Source organism: Neoarius graeffei, chromosome 14 (genome assembly GCF_027579695.1).
Source record: "Neoarius graeffei isolate fNeoGra1 chromosome 14, fNeoGra1.pri, whole genome shotgun sequence".
Lineage (NCBI taxonomy): Eukaryota > Metazoa > Chordata > Actinopteri > Siluriformes > Ariidae > Neoarius > Neoarius graeffei.
This window is the reverse complement of record NC_083582.1, coordinates 34,962,986-34,982,114: the sequence shown is the minus strand read 5'-3', so window position 1 is coordinate 34,982,114 and position 19,129 is coordinate 34,962,986. Positions and strand designations below refer to the sequence as shown.

The window sequence follows — 19,129 nt, the reverse complement described above, 5'->3', positions numbered from 1 at the left end:
TCTGCTACATCCATTGTTTAGGCGAAGTATTCTATCAGGGATTGGTAGGATACGGATGTATGTGCAGAAATACGTTTTATTTATAATAGTGAAAACACACAGGCAGACAGTCCAAATCAAAACTGTAAAACGAGCAAAGGGTCGGGCGAGACAAACAGAATATCACAGGCAGAGAAAAAAACGGAAACAAAGAACAGTAATCAGAATTCAGGAAAGCAGGAAATCAACCACGGAAACAAGGTTTGCTAAAGTGTCGCAACGAACTCAATACTTCGCACTGAACATACATTTAAACAATCTTTATGTAGGTGTACAGATTGCGCCTTAATCATGAGGTGTGCGTTGTTAACAGCATATGTGCGAGAGTCCGCACGCAGTCTGGAGCGCGTCTGAGAGTCCTGGTATGCATGCCAAAGTGTGCAGGTCTGACAGCTGTAAATCAATACAATGTAGTTTGCATGGAATATTCAGATGTCATCCATATTTACATTATGTGTGACACTGATTTCTACAGAGATTGCTGATCTCATGCAAATTGTGAAATTATAATGACAACAGGCATCCTCTACATTGTCTGGAAATCTTATCCTAACAGGAAGTTTGTGTGCATTTTTGTTGAAAGTAGTGACGTCATGACAAAAGGATTTGAAGAATGTGCACTTTTGCACTTACTAATTGTTTGCATTTGACATAAAATGGCTGAAATATTTCCCGTACAATCGCAGGTCATCAGAGGTTTTTTTTTTCTTTTTTTTTTCTTTTTTTTTTGTAGCCTAATTGCCTTGCTATGTCATCTGAGTGACATGAATGATTTACTGCACTCATTAACAAAATGCCTACAGCCAGGACATTTTCTTACATTATGCATGCAGAGCTGTCAATCATCTATATACAGAAAATACTTAAAGGGAACATGACACACACTTTTCAATTATTTTATATGATTTGTAAAGTTTGAGGGTTTTTTATGTATTTTTTTTTATTTAAAACAAACAGCAAAAAAAAAAAAACATGGTCTTTATTTGCCATGCTGCTTTAGCATGGTATGAAAATCCTATTGATTAGACAGGCTGATTTTGGAGCTGTAATTTTAAATATATAATATGTAAATAGGTTCACTCTGATTAGCTAACATTTTTAAATGAGAACTCTTCTATGGTCTTCACATTGTGCTTTTATGATAACATCCAGATGTTTGTGTACATGTTGATCCCTGAAACTATATACATACTAGAAAAGCACTCGGAGAGCGCAGACCTCCACCAAGAATCCTTTAAAAAAATCCGGGATCCAGAAGGTGATCCGGATCACCGCCAACATTTAATGGATTGTTACTTGTGCCCAGTCACACCTCTGGAAAAAATTTCAGAGCAATCCGTTCATAACTTTTTCCGTAATGTTGCGAACAGACAAACCAACAAACAAACAAACAAACAAACAAACCATTGCTACCGAAAACATAACCTTCTTGGCGGAGGTAATAATAATATTTACAAATCTTATGTGCCCTATCACATCCCTAACATTGGGTAAGCTACCTTACCAAACTAACCTGAAGTAGCAACAGCTAACTGCCTGGAGTTGTGTAAAAGAACCCTTGGTAATGTTAGTGCTTATGGGGGCTTACCTCAGTGCTTGGTGGCTGACAAATTTATCAAAATCACACAACAGCTAGGGAGTTGCATACTGTATTACTCCAGTACAAGTGTGAATTCTGATAATGTAGCCGAGCAAACTACTTTGCTAAACTTTACCATGCAGAAGCCTAATATTAAAAAGAAGCCTAATATTAACTGTGTCCAGAAGCTCTGTTGGCTTCTCTGAGCTTAGAGGCATCTGGAATGGACCATCACACAGTAGAAACATGTATTGTGGTCAGACAAATCAGTATTTCAGGTCTTTTTTTTTTTAAGAAATGGATACCATGTGCTCCAGCCCAAAGATGAAAAAGACCATCCAGATTGTTACTAGCAACAAGTCCAAAAGCCAGGGTCTGTCATGGTATAGGGTTGTGTCAATGCCCTTGGCAAAGGTAACTTACACTTCTGTGATGGCAGCATTAATGCAGACAAGTACTTTGAGATTTTGGAGCAACTTATTCTGATTTTAAGATGACATCTTTTCCAGGATTATTTCAACAAGACAACGCAAAACCATGTTCTGCACACATTACAAAGAAGAGGGTGCCTGTCCCCTCTGTTCCCAGTAGAGAATGTGTGGAGAACTTTGAAATGAAAAATATGACAACGATGACCCTGTACTTTCACACCTTAAGACCTGTTTGCAGGAAGAATGGGACAAAATAACATCTGAAGCACTTCATCACTTGGTGTCTTCAGTCCCTAAACATCTTTTAAGTGTTGTGAGAAGGAATGGTAACATTATAAAGTGGTAACTTTTTTTGAAATGTGTTGCAAGAATCTCATCTCATCTCATTATCTCTTGCCGCTTTATCCTGTTCTACAGGGTCGCAGGCAAGCTGGAGCCTATCCCAGTTGACTATGGGCGAAAGGCGGGATACACCCTGGACCTGGACACGCCAGGTCATCACAGGGCTGACACATAGACACAGACAACCATTCACACTCACATTCACTCCTATGGTCAATTTAGAGTCACCAGTTAACCTAACCTGCATGTCTTTGGACTGTGGGGGAAACCGGAGCACCCGGAGGAAACCCACACGGACACGGGGAGAACATGCAAACTCCACACAGAAAGGCCCTCACCGGCCATGGCACTTGAACCCGGACCTTCTTACTGTGAGGCAACAGCGCTAACCACTACACCACCGTGCCGCCCCTGAAACAAATAATGTGCTGTTGAATTGTTTTGAGTGCAATACAGGTCAAATCTCATCTCATCTCATTATCTCTAGCTGCTTTATCCTGTTCTACAGGGTCACAGGCAAGCTGGAGCCTATCCCAGCTGACTATGGGCGAAAGGCGGGGTACACCCTGGACAAGTCGCCAGGTCATCACAGGGCTACAAATCAATTTATTTATCAAATTAATTTCAACATACTGTCCCAACTTTTTTTTTGATATGGGGTTGTAGATTTTATCAAATTTATTGTCATGGAAAGAATGTTAATGTTAGCTGACTGCCTAATGTTGCTTGAGGGCTTTGACTGGTCATGCAATTGAACTAAGGTTCAGTCCAAAAGGAGAATTTTTTTACAATATCCAATACAGCATTTAACATGTGATTTGTTTTAATTTATTTATTTATTTTAATTTTGAACTTCTTACTCATGGTTATGGACTGGCAGTTGACTCCAGCAGAGTTGACATGGTTCCATCTTCTTGATTCAGATTGATATGGGTGGAGATTCTACAATGTATTTTAGAAGCATGTACTTTTGTAACTGGCCTGTTCTCTCTGCTTATTTCCTTTGTATGGACATTACAAACTGAGAAGGTACTTTGAATGGCCCAGTACATCCCCAAAAGCAAGAAGAAAAATAAACAGTTTTCCATAGCATTTCTCCTTTAACAGTTTTCTTTATTCTGATTTCATTTTCGTTATAATAGGCTTGTAATCCCAACAATCCACATTTCACTTCAGAATCAGAATCAAGTTTCTCACATACAAAGAATTTGCTTTGGTGATTGGTGCTTGAACAGTTAAGATAGAATTTAGCAAAGACCAAAAGTAGCTATATACATAGAATAAGAAATAGAAGAATCTGAAATATACAAATTTGAAAAGTGGACATATTTAAGGGGTATGTGCATGAGTTGTTGGAGTACAAGCTGTACAGTATGTCCGGAATGTGCAAAAATAGGTCACATGATGATGAAGATGGAGGAGAGACATAAGTGTGTGAAAGGAAGATAATATGTGTAGTGGGCTAAGTCAATAGCCAAGCTGTACAGTGTGAGCTGGACTTTTGAACAAGGACGTGCTTCAGTTTTCTTGTCTCAAAATATTTAGCCCAGACTGGAGATGAGCACAGGGAAATCTAGGCTTTGAACTGGGCTTTCATAGCAAATTGTAAAAGGGACAATGTCATCAATAGTTATTCTCCAGCTACAGATCTTTCATTGTTCCCTTTGACAAACATCTTAAAGAGATCCTTAATTACAGAGTAATCCCAATGGTTTGGAGGTTTATAGCAGATTTTATTGATCAGTGCATCTTATTTTCTAATTCCATAAAAGGCAATTCAACATTTTATCATTTTATAGTGATTATTAGGGCCTTGTATATAGGAGTCTCCTTTTACAAATGCCATGCCATGGACCCAATGCTTACCCTTAAATTTGGAGAAAGTGTGTGTGTGTGTGTGTGTGTGTGTGTGTGTGTGTGTGTGCGTGCGTGCATGGGGGGGTGTTTTTATGTATTGGTGGGGACCAAATGTCCCCACAAAGAAAGGAATTTTTTTACAGTTTTTACCTGTGTCAGGACATATTTGGCTGGCCCTCATGAGGAAAATTACTTCTTTACAGAAACTGCAGCTTTTATTGAAAAACCTAAACGAGTCAAAAGGTTTCATTTTTGTTTCTGAAATCAAAGTTGGGGCTAGATTTAGCTCTAGACATATATTGGATATGGGAAAAAAAGTCTGCAAACCCCTGTTAGAATTGCAGATGGTTTATGTAAAAATGAAACCAAGATAAATCATGTCAGATATTTTTTTCACCTTTAACACAAATAGAAACCTTTTAGGAAAAAAGAAATACATTTTTCATGAAAAGTAAAAGATAAAACTTACAGTCACCTATCTAACCTGTGGAAAGTGTGTACACCCTTTTATAACAGGGCATGTGACAAAATTAACTCCATCCATCCATAACCGCTTATCCTGTGCAGGGTTGCAGGCAAGCTGGAGCCTATCCCAGCTGACTATGGGCAAGAGGCAGGATACACCCTGGACAAGTCACCAGATCATTGCAGGGCTGACACATAGAGACAAACAACTATTCACACTCACGGTCAATTTAGAGCCACCAATTAATCTAACCTGCATGTCTTTGGATTGTGGGGGAAACGGGAGCACCCAGAGGAAACCCACGCAGACACAGGGAGAACATGCAAACTCTACACAAAAAGGCCCTCGTCAGCCACTGGGCTCAAACCCAGAACCTTCTTGCTGTGAGGCAACAGTGCTGACCAGTACACCACTGTGCCGGCCTCAAAATTAACTCATCACATTCAAAATCATGTTCGAATCTACTGAAATTGACTGTTTCAGTAGGATTTTCTTGATATCTTCTTGGTTTCATCTAACTGATGTTAGCCATGGTCCACGCAGAGCTTACAAAGCATCTACGGGATCTCACTGGTATAACTTATCAATCAGAAGGGTAAAAAAATAAATTCGAAAACATTAAATGTACCATGCAACACAGTGAAGGACATCAACAAGTGGAGAAAATGGGGCATGACAGCAACATTTCCAAGAACAGGATGTTCCTCCTAATTTGATTGGGGGTTGAAAGAAGAAATCTGATCAGGGAGGCTACCAAGAAACCTCCAGGAAAATGAAAGAAGCTGTAGGAATATCTGTCAAGTACTGGTTACTTCCTACAACAATCTCTCCTATGTATTCTTCACATCTCTGCACTATGGGGTAGGGTGGCTAGACCTTTTCTCATGAACGTTCAATCCTGCCTAAATTTTGCCAAACCAAGACCAAGGTAGGCCTTTTTTTGGCCTAATATCTAAAAGATATGATTCACAGATGTAAGTTACCCATGCCATGGGCTCTAACACCCCCCCGTACCATTACCAACGCTTTATTCTGGTAACAATCTGGATGGTCCTTCTGCTCTTTAGCTTGGAGGACACAATGTCCATGATTTCCAAAAAATATTTTGAAACATGGACATATCAGACCACAGCACACTTTTCCACTTTGCATCAGTCCATCTCAGATGATCTCGGGGCCAAAGAATTCAGCAGCGTTTCTGGGTGGTGTTGATGTATGGCTTTAGCTTTACATGGTAAAGCGCCGAATTGTGTTTACCGGCAAGTGTTCTTGAACCCATGTAGTAATGTCCTTTTACAGTCATTTCAGGTTTTATTGCAGTGCCACCTGAGGGATCAAAGGTCACAAGCATACAATGTTGGTTTTCAGCCTTGCCATTTAAATGCAGAGATTTCTCTGGATTCTCTGAGTGTTTTGATGATATTATGGATTGTCAATGGTGAAATCCCCAAATTCCTTGCAATTATATATTGACAAATATTGTTCTTAAACTGTTGGATGTTTTGCCCAGGCAGTTTTTCACAAAATGCTGAATCTCGCCCCATCCTTGCTTGTGAACCACTGCGCCTTTTCAAATACCAATTAACCTGTTTACCTGTAGAATGTTCCAAACAGGTGTTTTTTTTTTTTTGGCATTCCACAACATTCCCAGTCTTTTCTTGCCCCTGTCCCATCTTTTTGGAATGTTTTACAGGCATTAATTTTAGAATAAGTGTATGTTTACAAAAAAAAAGATCAATTTGAACATTAATCTTGTCTCTGTATTGTATTCAAGTGAAAATAGGTTGATAAGGATCTGCAAATCATTGCATTCTGTTTTTATTTACATTTTACCTAGCGTTCCAACTTTTTTGGAATCGGGGTTAGAAGACAGACACGTGTTTTATAGGATCATGTTGGATGTCGTCACATGGTAAATAATTTCCGTTTGGTTACTGAGGTTAAGGTCAGGGTTATGTTTAGGTGTAGACGCAGCATGAATTAGTATCCATGTCAACAGAAGCTGAGTGTGTGTGTGTGTGTGTGTGTGCGCACGTGCTCTCTACCTTGCTGTATAATTCATGGCAGTAGACAGTCTTACGGTCCAGTGCAAAGCTTATCAGGGAAAAACACTGGCTCTTCTCCCTGCCAACAAGCTGCTTTCAAGTACATGCACTAAAAACAATACCAAATGAATAGTGTTGCCACTCTATTGTCTTCAAATTCGAGAAGAACGATGCCATTAAATCCGAGCCGTGCTGCAGAGGAACATGTCCTGTATTTGTATGTGGGAAAGAAGAGGCTTTATGTAAAGTATACTGTATATGCATAGATTTAAAGTTAACACTGCTCTCATAAACCTTTGCCTGGTTGAGAGAGAGAAAGAGAACAGGTCCTATACACATGTAAGTGTTTAAACCAATGTACCCATGTGGTTCACTGCAGACAGTCAGAGATGCTGCTCCTGGTGCTGCTGCTGTTATTGATCATTTCACTGAGGAAGCTATGTGAACCATTCGTTACTTCTCTGGACCAAACAGATGCACTGGGTGGCTGATTCAGCACTTGTTCTTGGGATATTCCTTGCATATCTAGAAGTATGAATTTAATGAATGGACTTATTCAAGGAGTTTCATCAGTTCTGCATGAGTTCATCCCCATCATCTCTTATCTGAGTGGCGAAACATGTTCAAGATTCTACTACAAGTCTAGTTGCCTTAATTTATTGCCACTACATGTTTCAAAGTAAAGCTAGATAACCTTTATTTGTCTTAATTAAAAAATAAACACGTCACTATGTGCCGTTATAGAAAAATCAATCACAGGGTGGTGTTGTGTTCCCACCACAAAACTGATTATTGACCTCTACCAGCATGTCCCAAAGTGTTTTACATAATTCTCTTACACATCACAGCAATTTATATATATATATATATATATATATATATATATATATATATATATATATATATATATATATATATATATATATATATTAGTGCTGTCAAAAATGTCGCGTTATTAACGCGTTAACTTGACTCAATTTTAACGGCGATAATTTTTTTATCGCGAGATTAACGCTCTGTGACATGATGTAGGTTTTTCATAAGCTTTTGAAACTGCCAGGAACTTGGAACAGAGACTTTGCTTAGAAAAACGATAGCAGCTAGCCACGCCCCGCACAGCCAGAGTCCTCTGCCCTCCTCCCTCAAAGAACCAGCGCGGGCAGGGCGCGCTAGTAGAGATGGGATTTATGGCTCTTTGATGGGATCCACATCTTTGTGATCCGTTCTTTGAAAAGAGCCGTTCAAAAGACTGGCTCATTTGGCTCTTTTTAAATATTTATTCAGTTTTAAGAAGACAGCGTCTAAAGAAGCCAGATCCCTCTGAACTGTAAACTCAATGCTATCCCAGAAATCCTTCCTGTAATATGCAAATTTGGCCGCCTCTGATTGGACAGCGCGACACATCAACAGGCAGAAAGTGTAAAAGTACAAAATGTGTTAAGTGAGCTGAAACAGTAAAAATCAGATTCAATGCAATATTTATCAACGAACAACTTAAAGTTAATATAATAGTGTACTTTATATTATAATCAAGCATGTCAAGCCTATCGTCACTGTGTAACCTGTCTCTCTGATAGACTAACTCAAGCAGTAGATTACTTCACTCATGGTTCTCTTGTTAGTCTCGGGACGAAGAGCCACGGTGTTCAGCTTAGGTTTCAGTTTGCAGTGGCTGTGTCAAGACGTGTTATGCTTTGCAATAAGAAAAACATTGGTACAAAACAAGCCCATTCACTTTTTTATGCTGGTAAGAGAATTACAATGGTTTTTCGTGTGACAAAAATGTGTGATTAAATTGCGATTAATCGCGAGTTAACTATGACAGTCGCGACATTAATCGCGATTAAATATTTTAATCGCTTGACAGCACTAATATATATATATATATATATACACACACACACACGTATAGTTATCTTTATTTATATATTGTGGAACACGGTGGTGTGGCATGGCACAACATGGTAGTGTACCTGTAGTGGTTAGCACTGTCACCTCACAGCAGAAAGTTCTGGGTTCGAGCCCAGCAGCTGACAGGGGCCTTTCTGTGTGGAATTTGCATGTTCTCCCCATGTCTGCATGGGTTTCTTCTGGGTGCTCCGGTTTCCCCCACAGTCCAAAGACATGTGGTTAGGTGGGCATGGGGTGGCCTTGGGCTGAAGTACCCTTGAGTAAGGCACCTAAGCCCCAACTTCTCACCAGGTGCTATAGCATAGCTGCCCACTGCTCTGAGTATGTGTGTGTGCTCATTGCTCATTTGCATGTGTGCATGCATGTGTTCACTGCTTCAGATGGGCTAAATGCAGAGGACTAATTTCCCTGTGCTTGAGTGTGCATGTGATAAATACTGTAAAGGCTTCTTCTTCTAACATCCAAGAAACAAATTAGTTCCTTTTATCACTCATAACTACAAAAAATGCAGCTTGTTACCAAGAAAGTACAAAACCTAAAGACATTCCCAAGTTGCAAAGCACAAAGGACCAGCTTTCCTGTTGACTGTAAGAATATACTGACACTCGAGACTTCCAAAAATGTTAGACATCTCCTTACAGAAACCTTCACCATAGCAACAATTATAGATTTGTTCTTTCTTCATTAACAAAATATTTTAATGTGTTTCTTATTAGAATTACAAACCCCATTTCCAGAAAAGTTGGGATTTTTTTTTCCAAAATGCAATAAAAAACAAAAATCTGTGATTTGTTAATTCATGTGAACCTTTATTTAACTGACAAAAGTACAAAGAAAAGATTTTCAATATGTCAGTAACAGTGCTGAAAACCTGAGTTTGGAGCAGCCTCCAAATATGGCTGCTCTGGACGACACTTCCCAAGCGCCACAGCGCCCCTTGTCACCAGAATTCTAACCTTAACACCTGTCTCTAATTTACTGGCAATCACCTTCCCTATATAAGCTCAGCTGCCACACTCTGACTTTGTGAAGTATCATTCTGTGTCCCTGTGTCTGACTTTACAGAGCCATTTGACTATCTGCAGTGACTTCCTGTTATTGAACTCTGTTTATGTTTATTTCTGACTTCTGATATTCTGTTCACTGATCAACTGACCTTTGCCCGTCCCTGACTACGTCTCCAGTTTCCCGATTTGGCTTTGTTTACAGTTTGCAATGCACCCACTCTCCCCTGTGTTTGCATCCATAAGTGCCTGCACCCTGACAGAAGACTTCGCCATCAATGGATGCAGCAGAGGAAGCCAAGCAAACTGTGATTAATGCTCAGGGGCATCTGTTAGGAGAACACCAGCATATGATCAGTGATCTCAACACCAGGATGTTGTAACTCACTGCTGTCATGTCGCAGGTCATCCTCACACCTCATCTTCTGCTGGTGCTTCTCAGATGATTCCACGACCTGAAAAGTATTCGGGTGAAGTGTTTAACTGCAAGGGATTCCTGCTCCAATGCTCCCTGTATTTCTCTGCTCTCACAGGAGCTACTGAAGAACAGAAGATTGCTCAATTCATCAGTCTCCTTTCAGGCAAGGCTTTACAGTAGGCTAGTGCTGTGTGGAAGCTTGGGGGTGAACATACCACCTCCTATGACTGGTTCATAGAGATTTTTAAGCGAGTGTTTAATCATCAGCCTGAAGGAGTTGAAGTCGGCAAGAGCTTGTTGATCATCAGACAGGGAGATATGAGAGTCACTGAATATGCACTGGACTTTCGCACGCTGGCCACTGGTAGTAGTTGGAACGAGCCAGCACTAAAAGCCACGTTTCATCAAGGTCTACTCCCTGAAGTGTTCAGTGAAATGGCCTGCCATGATGAACATCTCTCTCTTGACTCCCTGATCGATCTGGCTATTCATCTGGATCACTTCATCAAGAACAGACCTTCATTACAGCCACCTCCAGCACCCTCTCCTATTTTGGCCTCCCCAACTCCCATGGAAGTCTCTCACACTCACTTGCAATGGTCTGAGAGAGACAGGAGATGCTGTGAGGGCCTCTGTTTCTACTGTGGCGAGTCCGGTCATCAGATTGCTAAGTGCCTGGTTCGTCCACCGCAGGAGAATCAGACCCACCAAATAACCAGTCTTCCTAGCCCCATGAGTTCTGAATCTATTCACAAGTCTCACTCATTTAAGGTACCTGTTGTGTTAAAACTGCCAGACTCAACCCGTATTCTCTCTGTGTTCATAGACTCAGGGGCAGAAGGAAATTTCATCAGCAGCTCAAACATCCAGAAATTCTACTTGTCCAATGATGAACTCCAAAGACCGCTCAAATTAAAAGCCATCGATGGGGGTCCTATTGGTGATGGTCTTGTTACTTTGTGCACATCACCCCTTGAAATTCAGGTGGGGGCAATCCACTCTGAGCTCATTTCCCTGTTTGTCACCCAGACTGCCCATCATAACCTTATTTTGGGATTCCCGTGGCTTCAGCTTCACAATCCTTTCATATCTTGGCAACAAAAAGAAATTTTCCAATGGTCCCCGTCTTGTTTCCAGAACTGCCTGAAACTTCCCTAGCTTGTGCTCTCTTCCACCTCTGTGGAGAGCCCTCTGGTTAATTCACTAGATAATGTTCCTTCATGCTACCTAGATCTCAAAGAAGTGTTCAGCAAGGGTAAAGCCAGTGGCCTGCCTCCTCCTCATCCCTACAATTGTGCCATAGACTTCCTCCCAGGTACAATCCTCCTCACAACTGTGTCTACCCCCTGTCCATAACTGAATAAGCAGCTATGGAGAAGTATGTTCAAGAGCCATTGAAACAAGGGTATATTAGACTGTCAACATCTCCAGCTTCAGACGGCTTTTTCTTTGTTGAAAAGAAAGGGGGAGGTTTCCGCTCATGTATCGATTATCAAGGCCTCAATCAGATCAATGTCAAATACCCCTATCCAATTCCATTGGTGCCTTCAGCTCTGGAACAGTTAAGAACAGCCAAGATGTTCCCCAAACTAGACCTCCATAGCGCATATAACCTGGTCAGGATTCAAGACGGCGACAAATGGAAGACAGTGTTTAGCACCACAGCTGGTCACTATGAATATTTGGTCATACCTTATGGCCTTTCTTGTGCACCAAGTGTCTTCAAGTGCCTCATTAATGATGTGCTCAGGGACATGCTGGGGATGTTCGTAATCGCTTACATCAATGACATCTTGATCTACTCCCCAGATGAGGATGCCCATCATGAACATGTCAGGTCAGTGCTCTCCCATTTGCTCAAGAATCATTTGTATGTCAAAGCCGAAAAATGTGAGTTCCACATCAACCAGATCTCATTTCTTGGATATATCATCAGCTCAGAGGGTGTGAGCATGGATCAGGGCAAAGTCTTGGTGGTCACATCATGGTCCATTCCCACATCAGTGAAGGACCTACAATGTTTCTTAGGGTTTGCAAACTTTTATTGATGTTTCATTCATGGTGATCATGATCATCATGCAGGAGTGATGATCATGATCATCATGATCACCACTCCTCTCACAACCCTGCTGAAAAATAGACCACGCGGCTTCCAGTGGAACCCAGCAGCCAAATATGCATTCAACTGGCTCAAGTCCTCCTTCACTACGGCCCCTATCTTGCAACATCCAGACCTTATGAAGCTGTTCGTTGTGGAGGTAGACACCTCAGAGACTGGAGTAGGAGGGGTTCTCTCTAAGCATCTTGGGGAAAAGCTGAAGCTATATCCCATTGCCTTCTACTCCAAGAAGCTCACCTCAACCAAATGAAATTATGACAATGGAAACCGAGAGCTCCTGGCCATTAAACTGGCGCTAGAGGAATGGAGGCACTCATTGGAATGTGCTGCACACCCATTCACCATCCTCACTGACCACAAGAACTTGGAGTACCTAAAGACAGCTAAATGTCTGAATCCCTGCCAAGGCAGATGGGCCCTATTCTTCACCCGATTCCAGTTCATGATATCCTACTGCCCTGGCTCCAGAAATACTAAGGCTGACGCACTCTCCAGAATCCATAGCACGCCGACTCACACATCCAAACCCACTCCCATCCTTCCAACAGCCTGTTTTGTACAAGCTATCACTTGGGATATAGACAAAGAAATCAGGCAATCTCCACTGGCTAACCCACCTGGGAACTGTCCTCCTGGACTCATGCATGTGCCACCAAGACTCAGAGGCAAACTCATCACATGAGCTCACTCCTCTCCAGCCACAGGGCATCCCAGCAGCCATCGCACTTGCCAGCTTCTGAGGAGCAAGTATTGGTGGACGAACATGGTCTCCAATATCAACCACTTTATCTCCTCATGCTCCGCCTGTGCCCAAGCCAAGGTACCTCAAGCTCCTCCTGCCAGCAAACTCTGTCCTCTCCCAGTACCCCAATGATCCTGGTCACACATTGCTATTGACTTTCTTACTGACCTACCTCAATCCCAAGGTAATACAGTCATCCAGGTGATCATAGACTGGTTCTCCAAGGCACTCAAGCTCATCCTGTTACCCACTACCACTACCACCACCCACAGCATTTGAAACCACAAAACTGTTGTTCAATCACATTTTCTGCTATTATGGTACTCCTGAAGACATTGTTAGTGACCATGGTCCCCATTTCATCTCCAGACTGTGGTCTAAATTCATGGACAAGCTAGGAGTATCAGTAAGTCTCACTTCAGGATATCACCCTCAATCCAACAGCCAGGTGGAGTGTGTGAACCAAGAGGTGGGTTGCTTCCTCTTGGTTCACACAGGAGGTCCAACAGAGACTGGAGCACATCAATTCAAAGTACAAGCAATATGCCGACAAGCACAGAGGGGAGACCCCAGAGTATGCCCCAGGGGACCAAGTGTGGGTATCCACTAAAGACTTGAGGGAACCCAAGACTTGCAAGAAGCTTCAAGCCTGATACATCAGCCCATACAAGGTAGTGTGCAAGGTCAACGAGGTCTCCTACAAGCTTGAGCTCCCACCTCACTGTAAGATGACTCCCACTTTCCATGTATCATGCTTAAAACCTTCCATCCAAGGTCCCCTAGCCACACACCCACCCAAGAACCTCCCTAGATCTAGAAGGCAGCCCCGTTTACCAAGTAGATCCTCAACTCCCGTCACAGACAAGGACAACCCGAATACCTGGTCAACTGGGAGGGGTATGGCCCAGAAGAGCACAGCTGGGTTAGCTCCAAGGACATCTTAGGCCCCCTCCTCACTTATGAGTTCCACAGCGAGCATGCAGACAAACCAGCACCAAGGAAGAGAGGTCATTCAAGAAAAGAAGTTGCTCCCAGAGGGAGCTCCTTGGGGGGTGGGGGGTGGGTCTGAAAATAATCTGAAATGTGGGCTCATCTGAACACAGCACACATTTGCTTTTGGTCCATCTGAGATGAATTCAGGCCCAGAAAAATCAGCAGCATTTCTGCATAGAATTGATGAATGGTGTCCTTGCATGATACAGTTTCAGGTTGCATTTCTGAATGTAGTGGCAGACTGTGTTAAGTGATAAGTTTTCCAAAGTACTCCCAAGCCCATGTGACTATATTTGTCACATTAGCATGAGTTTCTCAGGCAGTACTGCCTGAGGGCTTGAAGGTCACGTACATTCAACAGTGGTTTCTGACCTGCCCTTTACACACTGAGATGTCTCTGAATTCCCTGAATCTTTTCACAATATTGTATACTGTGCATTTTTAAAGACCTATAATCTTGTGTTGAAAAATGTTCTTTTTGAATTAACTTACAATTCTCTCATGAATTTTGGCATAAAGGAGTGAGCCATGACCCATCCTTGCTTTCAAAGACTGAGCCTTTGGTGCATGCTCCTTTTTTACCCAATCATGTTACCAGTTATGCTGCTTATTGGGGAATCTTCCAAAATCGTGTTACTTCAATATCTTATAAACTGTTCAGTCTTATTTTGCCTCTGTCCCAACTTTTATTTGAGTGTGTTGCAGGCATCAAATTCTAACTTCATTTATATTTACAAAATACAATTAAGTTGGTCAGTAAAAGTATTGAAAATCTTTTCTTTGTAGTTTTGCCAGTTAAATAAAGGTTCACATGAATTAACAAAGCAGATTTTTTTTGTTTTTATTGCATTTTGGAAAATGCAATAAAACATTTTTGGAAGTGGGGTTTATACATTTATAGCATAACTTTTCCGGAAGTGCATTACATTATGTATACATTATGAATACATTATGTATCATTTTCACCACACAAGTCCCTGTGAAACAATACTTAATTAGAATAAGCACATTAATATGAATCTGTGGTTTGCCTTGACACTGGCATGATTGTCAAAGCTACTGTTTGAGAAAATTAATCAACAACCTCGGGGAATTAAATACAGTAGTTGTAGTTCTGTGAAATAAAGAGAATTATGAATTGTGATCATACATCAATGATTGTTCATGTAAACATGTGGATGGGTGATCCTTTGCATTTGTGTGTGTGTGTGTGTGTGTGTGTGTGTGTGTGTGTGTGTGTGTGTGTGCGCGCACAGGCCATGGATTCTGACCTGGGAGTGAACGGGCAGGTGCATTACAGGCTGCTGAGTCATGCTGACCTCTTCCGGATCGGCTCCGATGGATGCATCTGGACAGCAGTGGCTCTAGACAGAGAGCAGAGAGAGCATTATGAGCTAGTAGTGGAGGCGTGGGATGCGGCGGTGGACCCCCGCAGAGCCTCCATCACACTCTCCATCACAGTGCTGGACATAAATGATAACAGCCCAGTGTTCTCCCAGCCATCCTACAGTGTCTTTCTGCCTGAGAACAGCCCACCAGACATGGTCATCCTAAACCTTACTGTGAGCTTCTAACACACACAAACACACACATGCACACAAATTCCAATGTTCCCTATTAGAGTGATACATACAATACCAATCAAAAGTTTGTATATCCCTACTCATTCATAAGTTTTTCTGTATTTTCTACATTGTAGAACAATACAGAAGATATCAAAACTATGAAATAACACATGGAACATATTATTTTAGATTCTTCAAAGTAGCCAGCGTTTACCTTAATGACGCTTTGCACACTATTGGCATTATCTTAACCAGCTTCATGAGGTAGTCACCTGGAATGCTTTTCAGTTAACAGCTCAAAAGTCTAGTGGCATTTCTCGCTTTCTTAATGTTTGAGATCAGACAGTAAATAGTAAATAATAAAAATACAGTAAATATCCCAATTCAGCAACTGTAGTAATCCATATTATGTCAAGAACCGCTCAACTAAGTAAAGAGAAACGACGTCCACCATTACTTTAAGACATGAAGTGACTTTTAATTAATAACAATAAAAAAAAAAACATTGAATTCGAAGATGTATCCAAACTTTTGACTGGCACTCTCCAGTAATACTGTCCAATTTGGATGAGCCTGTGCTTAGATTCCTTTTCTTAGCTAACAGACATAGACGCCGATGTGGTCTTTTACTGTTGTAGCCCATCCGCTTCAGAGTTGTGCATACTGATAAACTTTTCTGATCACCTCAGTTGTAAAGCATGATGATCAGCAGTTATTGAGATCCTCAAACCAGCCCACATGCCCCAACAAACCATCAACCATACCACTGTTAAAGTCACTAAGATTACATTTTCCCCTCATGCGAATATTTGATATGAATATTAACTGAAGTTCTTGACTTATATCTGTATGACTTTATGCATTGCTCTGCTGCCACATGATTGGCTGGTTGAATAATTGCATAAATGAGCAGAAATGTTCTTAATAAAGTGGTCACAGGGTGGATATTGACCAGAGCTAGATCATATATGTGCACAGAGCTAGATCATTTAACTGCTGCTAACGATCACCCACAGAAGGAAAGTCAGATCTGTGAATGTTGTAAAGCTTCAAGATCAAAGCCCTCCTTGGGCAGACAAATTTGTGCTACCTGAGGGCTCAAGATAAGGTAATAAAATAAAAAAAGAAAAAAGGGAAGAAAAAAAAGAAAAAAACGTATTCCAGGATCAAATGTCAACAAGTCGATATCTGAGAGAAGCAGTGCAGGCAGCTGTCGATTTTACTTTAAACCCTCAAATCAATTGTATTGTTCTTCTGTCTATTAAAGCTTTTTTGCTTTTTTCTGTGCTCCAGTTAGTGACTTTGGACTGTTACTTTCTTACCTTTAAAATGGATTATTTGGAGTTTATTTTATTTCCTGCATTTATTACATCTTTTGCATTCATCATATTCATGAACACTAAAATTTCTCAAACTAGTTCCGATCCCACTTTTTCATACCAATATTCGGCTGATACCCGATACTGAGCCAATACTGTCAGATAATCAAACACGGTTCAAGATTCTGTTGCCACATTAGGAGAAATGTCATAGCTATGATAGCAGTGTGGTTCAAATCTACCTAGCTATGTGCTTGGTTGCAAAACAAGGTGGAAAATATTTCAAACCCCGTCTGACACTGATCCAGCGTTTCAGATTAGTATCAAATCAAGAAATGTCCTGAGAAATGAGAATCCAAAATGACTTTGTAACCAGAGATTCTCTACTTCATGTAAGACTGGCAGTATTTCAGCTCTTTTCGTCAACACTGTGTGCAATATCTCTCCTCTTTATCTCATTACCTCATCATCACAAACCCGTTGTTCTCTAATGTTTTCTCATCTGAGAGCATGAATCTGGTCTTATCAGCTGAAGCTTATCACAGGTGTGTAATTGCTAGAATGCTAGAATCCCCAGGTGCATGTGGACCTTGTGTGCGCGCACGCGTGCGTGTGTGTGTGTGGGCTGCTTCTTACACTGCAGGGACAAAATTATCATTCCATCAGTGACAGACCTCCAATGACATGAGCTGGGAGGCCTTGCTGACAGCCTTATCTCTCTCAGAGATTCGTGGCCAATCTGTCTGTGTCGTTCTCTCTCTCGCTCTCTCTCTCTCTCTCTCGCTCACACACACACACACACACACACACACACACACACACACACACACACAGAAAGAGAGAGCTGAAAGGTTTCTGACTTTGAGTTCTTCTCTGAGCTGCAGAAGGACTTTACCCCATTGTCAAAGCTGCACTTTCTCTCTGAATCTGTGAGCTCTCTGGAAATCACAAGGGGATTTTTTTTCTCCTATTATTTCAAAGTCAGGGTCACTTTTTGTGATTTATTCCAGATAGTTTTAGGGACATGCACAATTTTTGTGCAACTCACAATGCTATTTTTTTCTCCTTTTACTGTGTGTACTATTTGTAGTACCTAATACCAGGATGTCTCATATAAAAAAGTAAATGCTATAATAAGAGAGAAAACATTCAAAACAAATATTGGTGATTTGTTGTGATCGGAATGCCTCAGATGGGCTATCATACTGTAAATACGAAGTGCACTATGCTATTTAGGACCAAATGTACAACAATAAAAGTACTGAAAAATGAATAGCATATTTCAGTTATTCCATGAAATTGAGTCGGATATGCGCTGATAGCCAACGAGGTGCGTAGCACTGAGTTGGCTATAAGCCATGTACGACAAGATTGTGTGGAATAACCAATTTATTCTATCTACATTCACTGTATTTTGAGAAAAAGAGCATTTTATTTTTATTTTTTGCAAATTCGATAAATACAAACTTTGAAACAAAATGTCCAACTTTGACATTGGACATGCGCACCATTTTTGCTTCAAATATAAACAAACCGGTGAAATGACAGTAGCAATTTGTGAAAAATGCTATAATAATAATTCTTGAAAAATAAAAAAAGATACATTCTTCTCATCAAATACTTTTATTCCATATTTTGTTGCTTTTTTTGTGTGTATTTTGGAGTTTTGTTTCTGAATGGAGTTTTTATTTTGTCCTCGGTTGGTTCAGTAACATGCGCCACCATTTTCTTTTCTTCTTTTTTTGGTGGTTGGCAAACCAACTTAAAGGTGCATTACCACCACCAATTGGGCTGGAGTGTAGAACAGGAGATACTGGGGAGGAAAAAACAAAAAAAAAAAACTATATTCCTTTATTTAGCTATTTCTGTTTCTTTTAAATACTTGATAACAAAGTGATATATCTGACTTGATGCTCTCTGCCATTTTGTTTTCCTCCACTCATGGTATATGAGCTGATAGCCTAATAGTAGAGTAGCCAATTAGAGCACACAATTGCTCATATCCAGTGAATGTGGATAGAAGAAAATGCAAATATACAGAGACCTGTTGGTGAATTTTTTTTTTTAATGTATTAACATGTGCAAATAGGATCTTAATGAGTGGCCAGAACTTAGTAATGTATGAGAATGAGATCATTAAAGGCAAACAAAACCCAAAAAATAAACTCCTTTATACTGACAGATAATATCCACACAAGACATGTTCAAGTGTTCACTTGTTCATATTTCTACCTGTATACTTTGTATAGATGTTATTTCTTTTAAAACAAAATGTCCCTGAGCACTGACATCTTACTCT

The 19,129-nt window shown here is 40.8% G+C and overlaps 1 protein-coding gene across 1 annotated transcript in view; it reads left to right on the top strand.

Annotated features, from left to right (window-relative positions):
* pcdh15b (protocadherin-related 15b) overlaps positions 1-19,129 on the top strand; it is a 462,078-nt gene that overhangs the window by 241,905 nt on the left and 201,044 nt on the right. Inside the window, 1 exon segment of the mRNA XM_060938905.1 lies at positions 15,203-15,508. Within this exon segment, the coding sequence (XP_060794888.1) occupies positions 15,203-15,508 (306 nt within the window).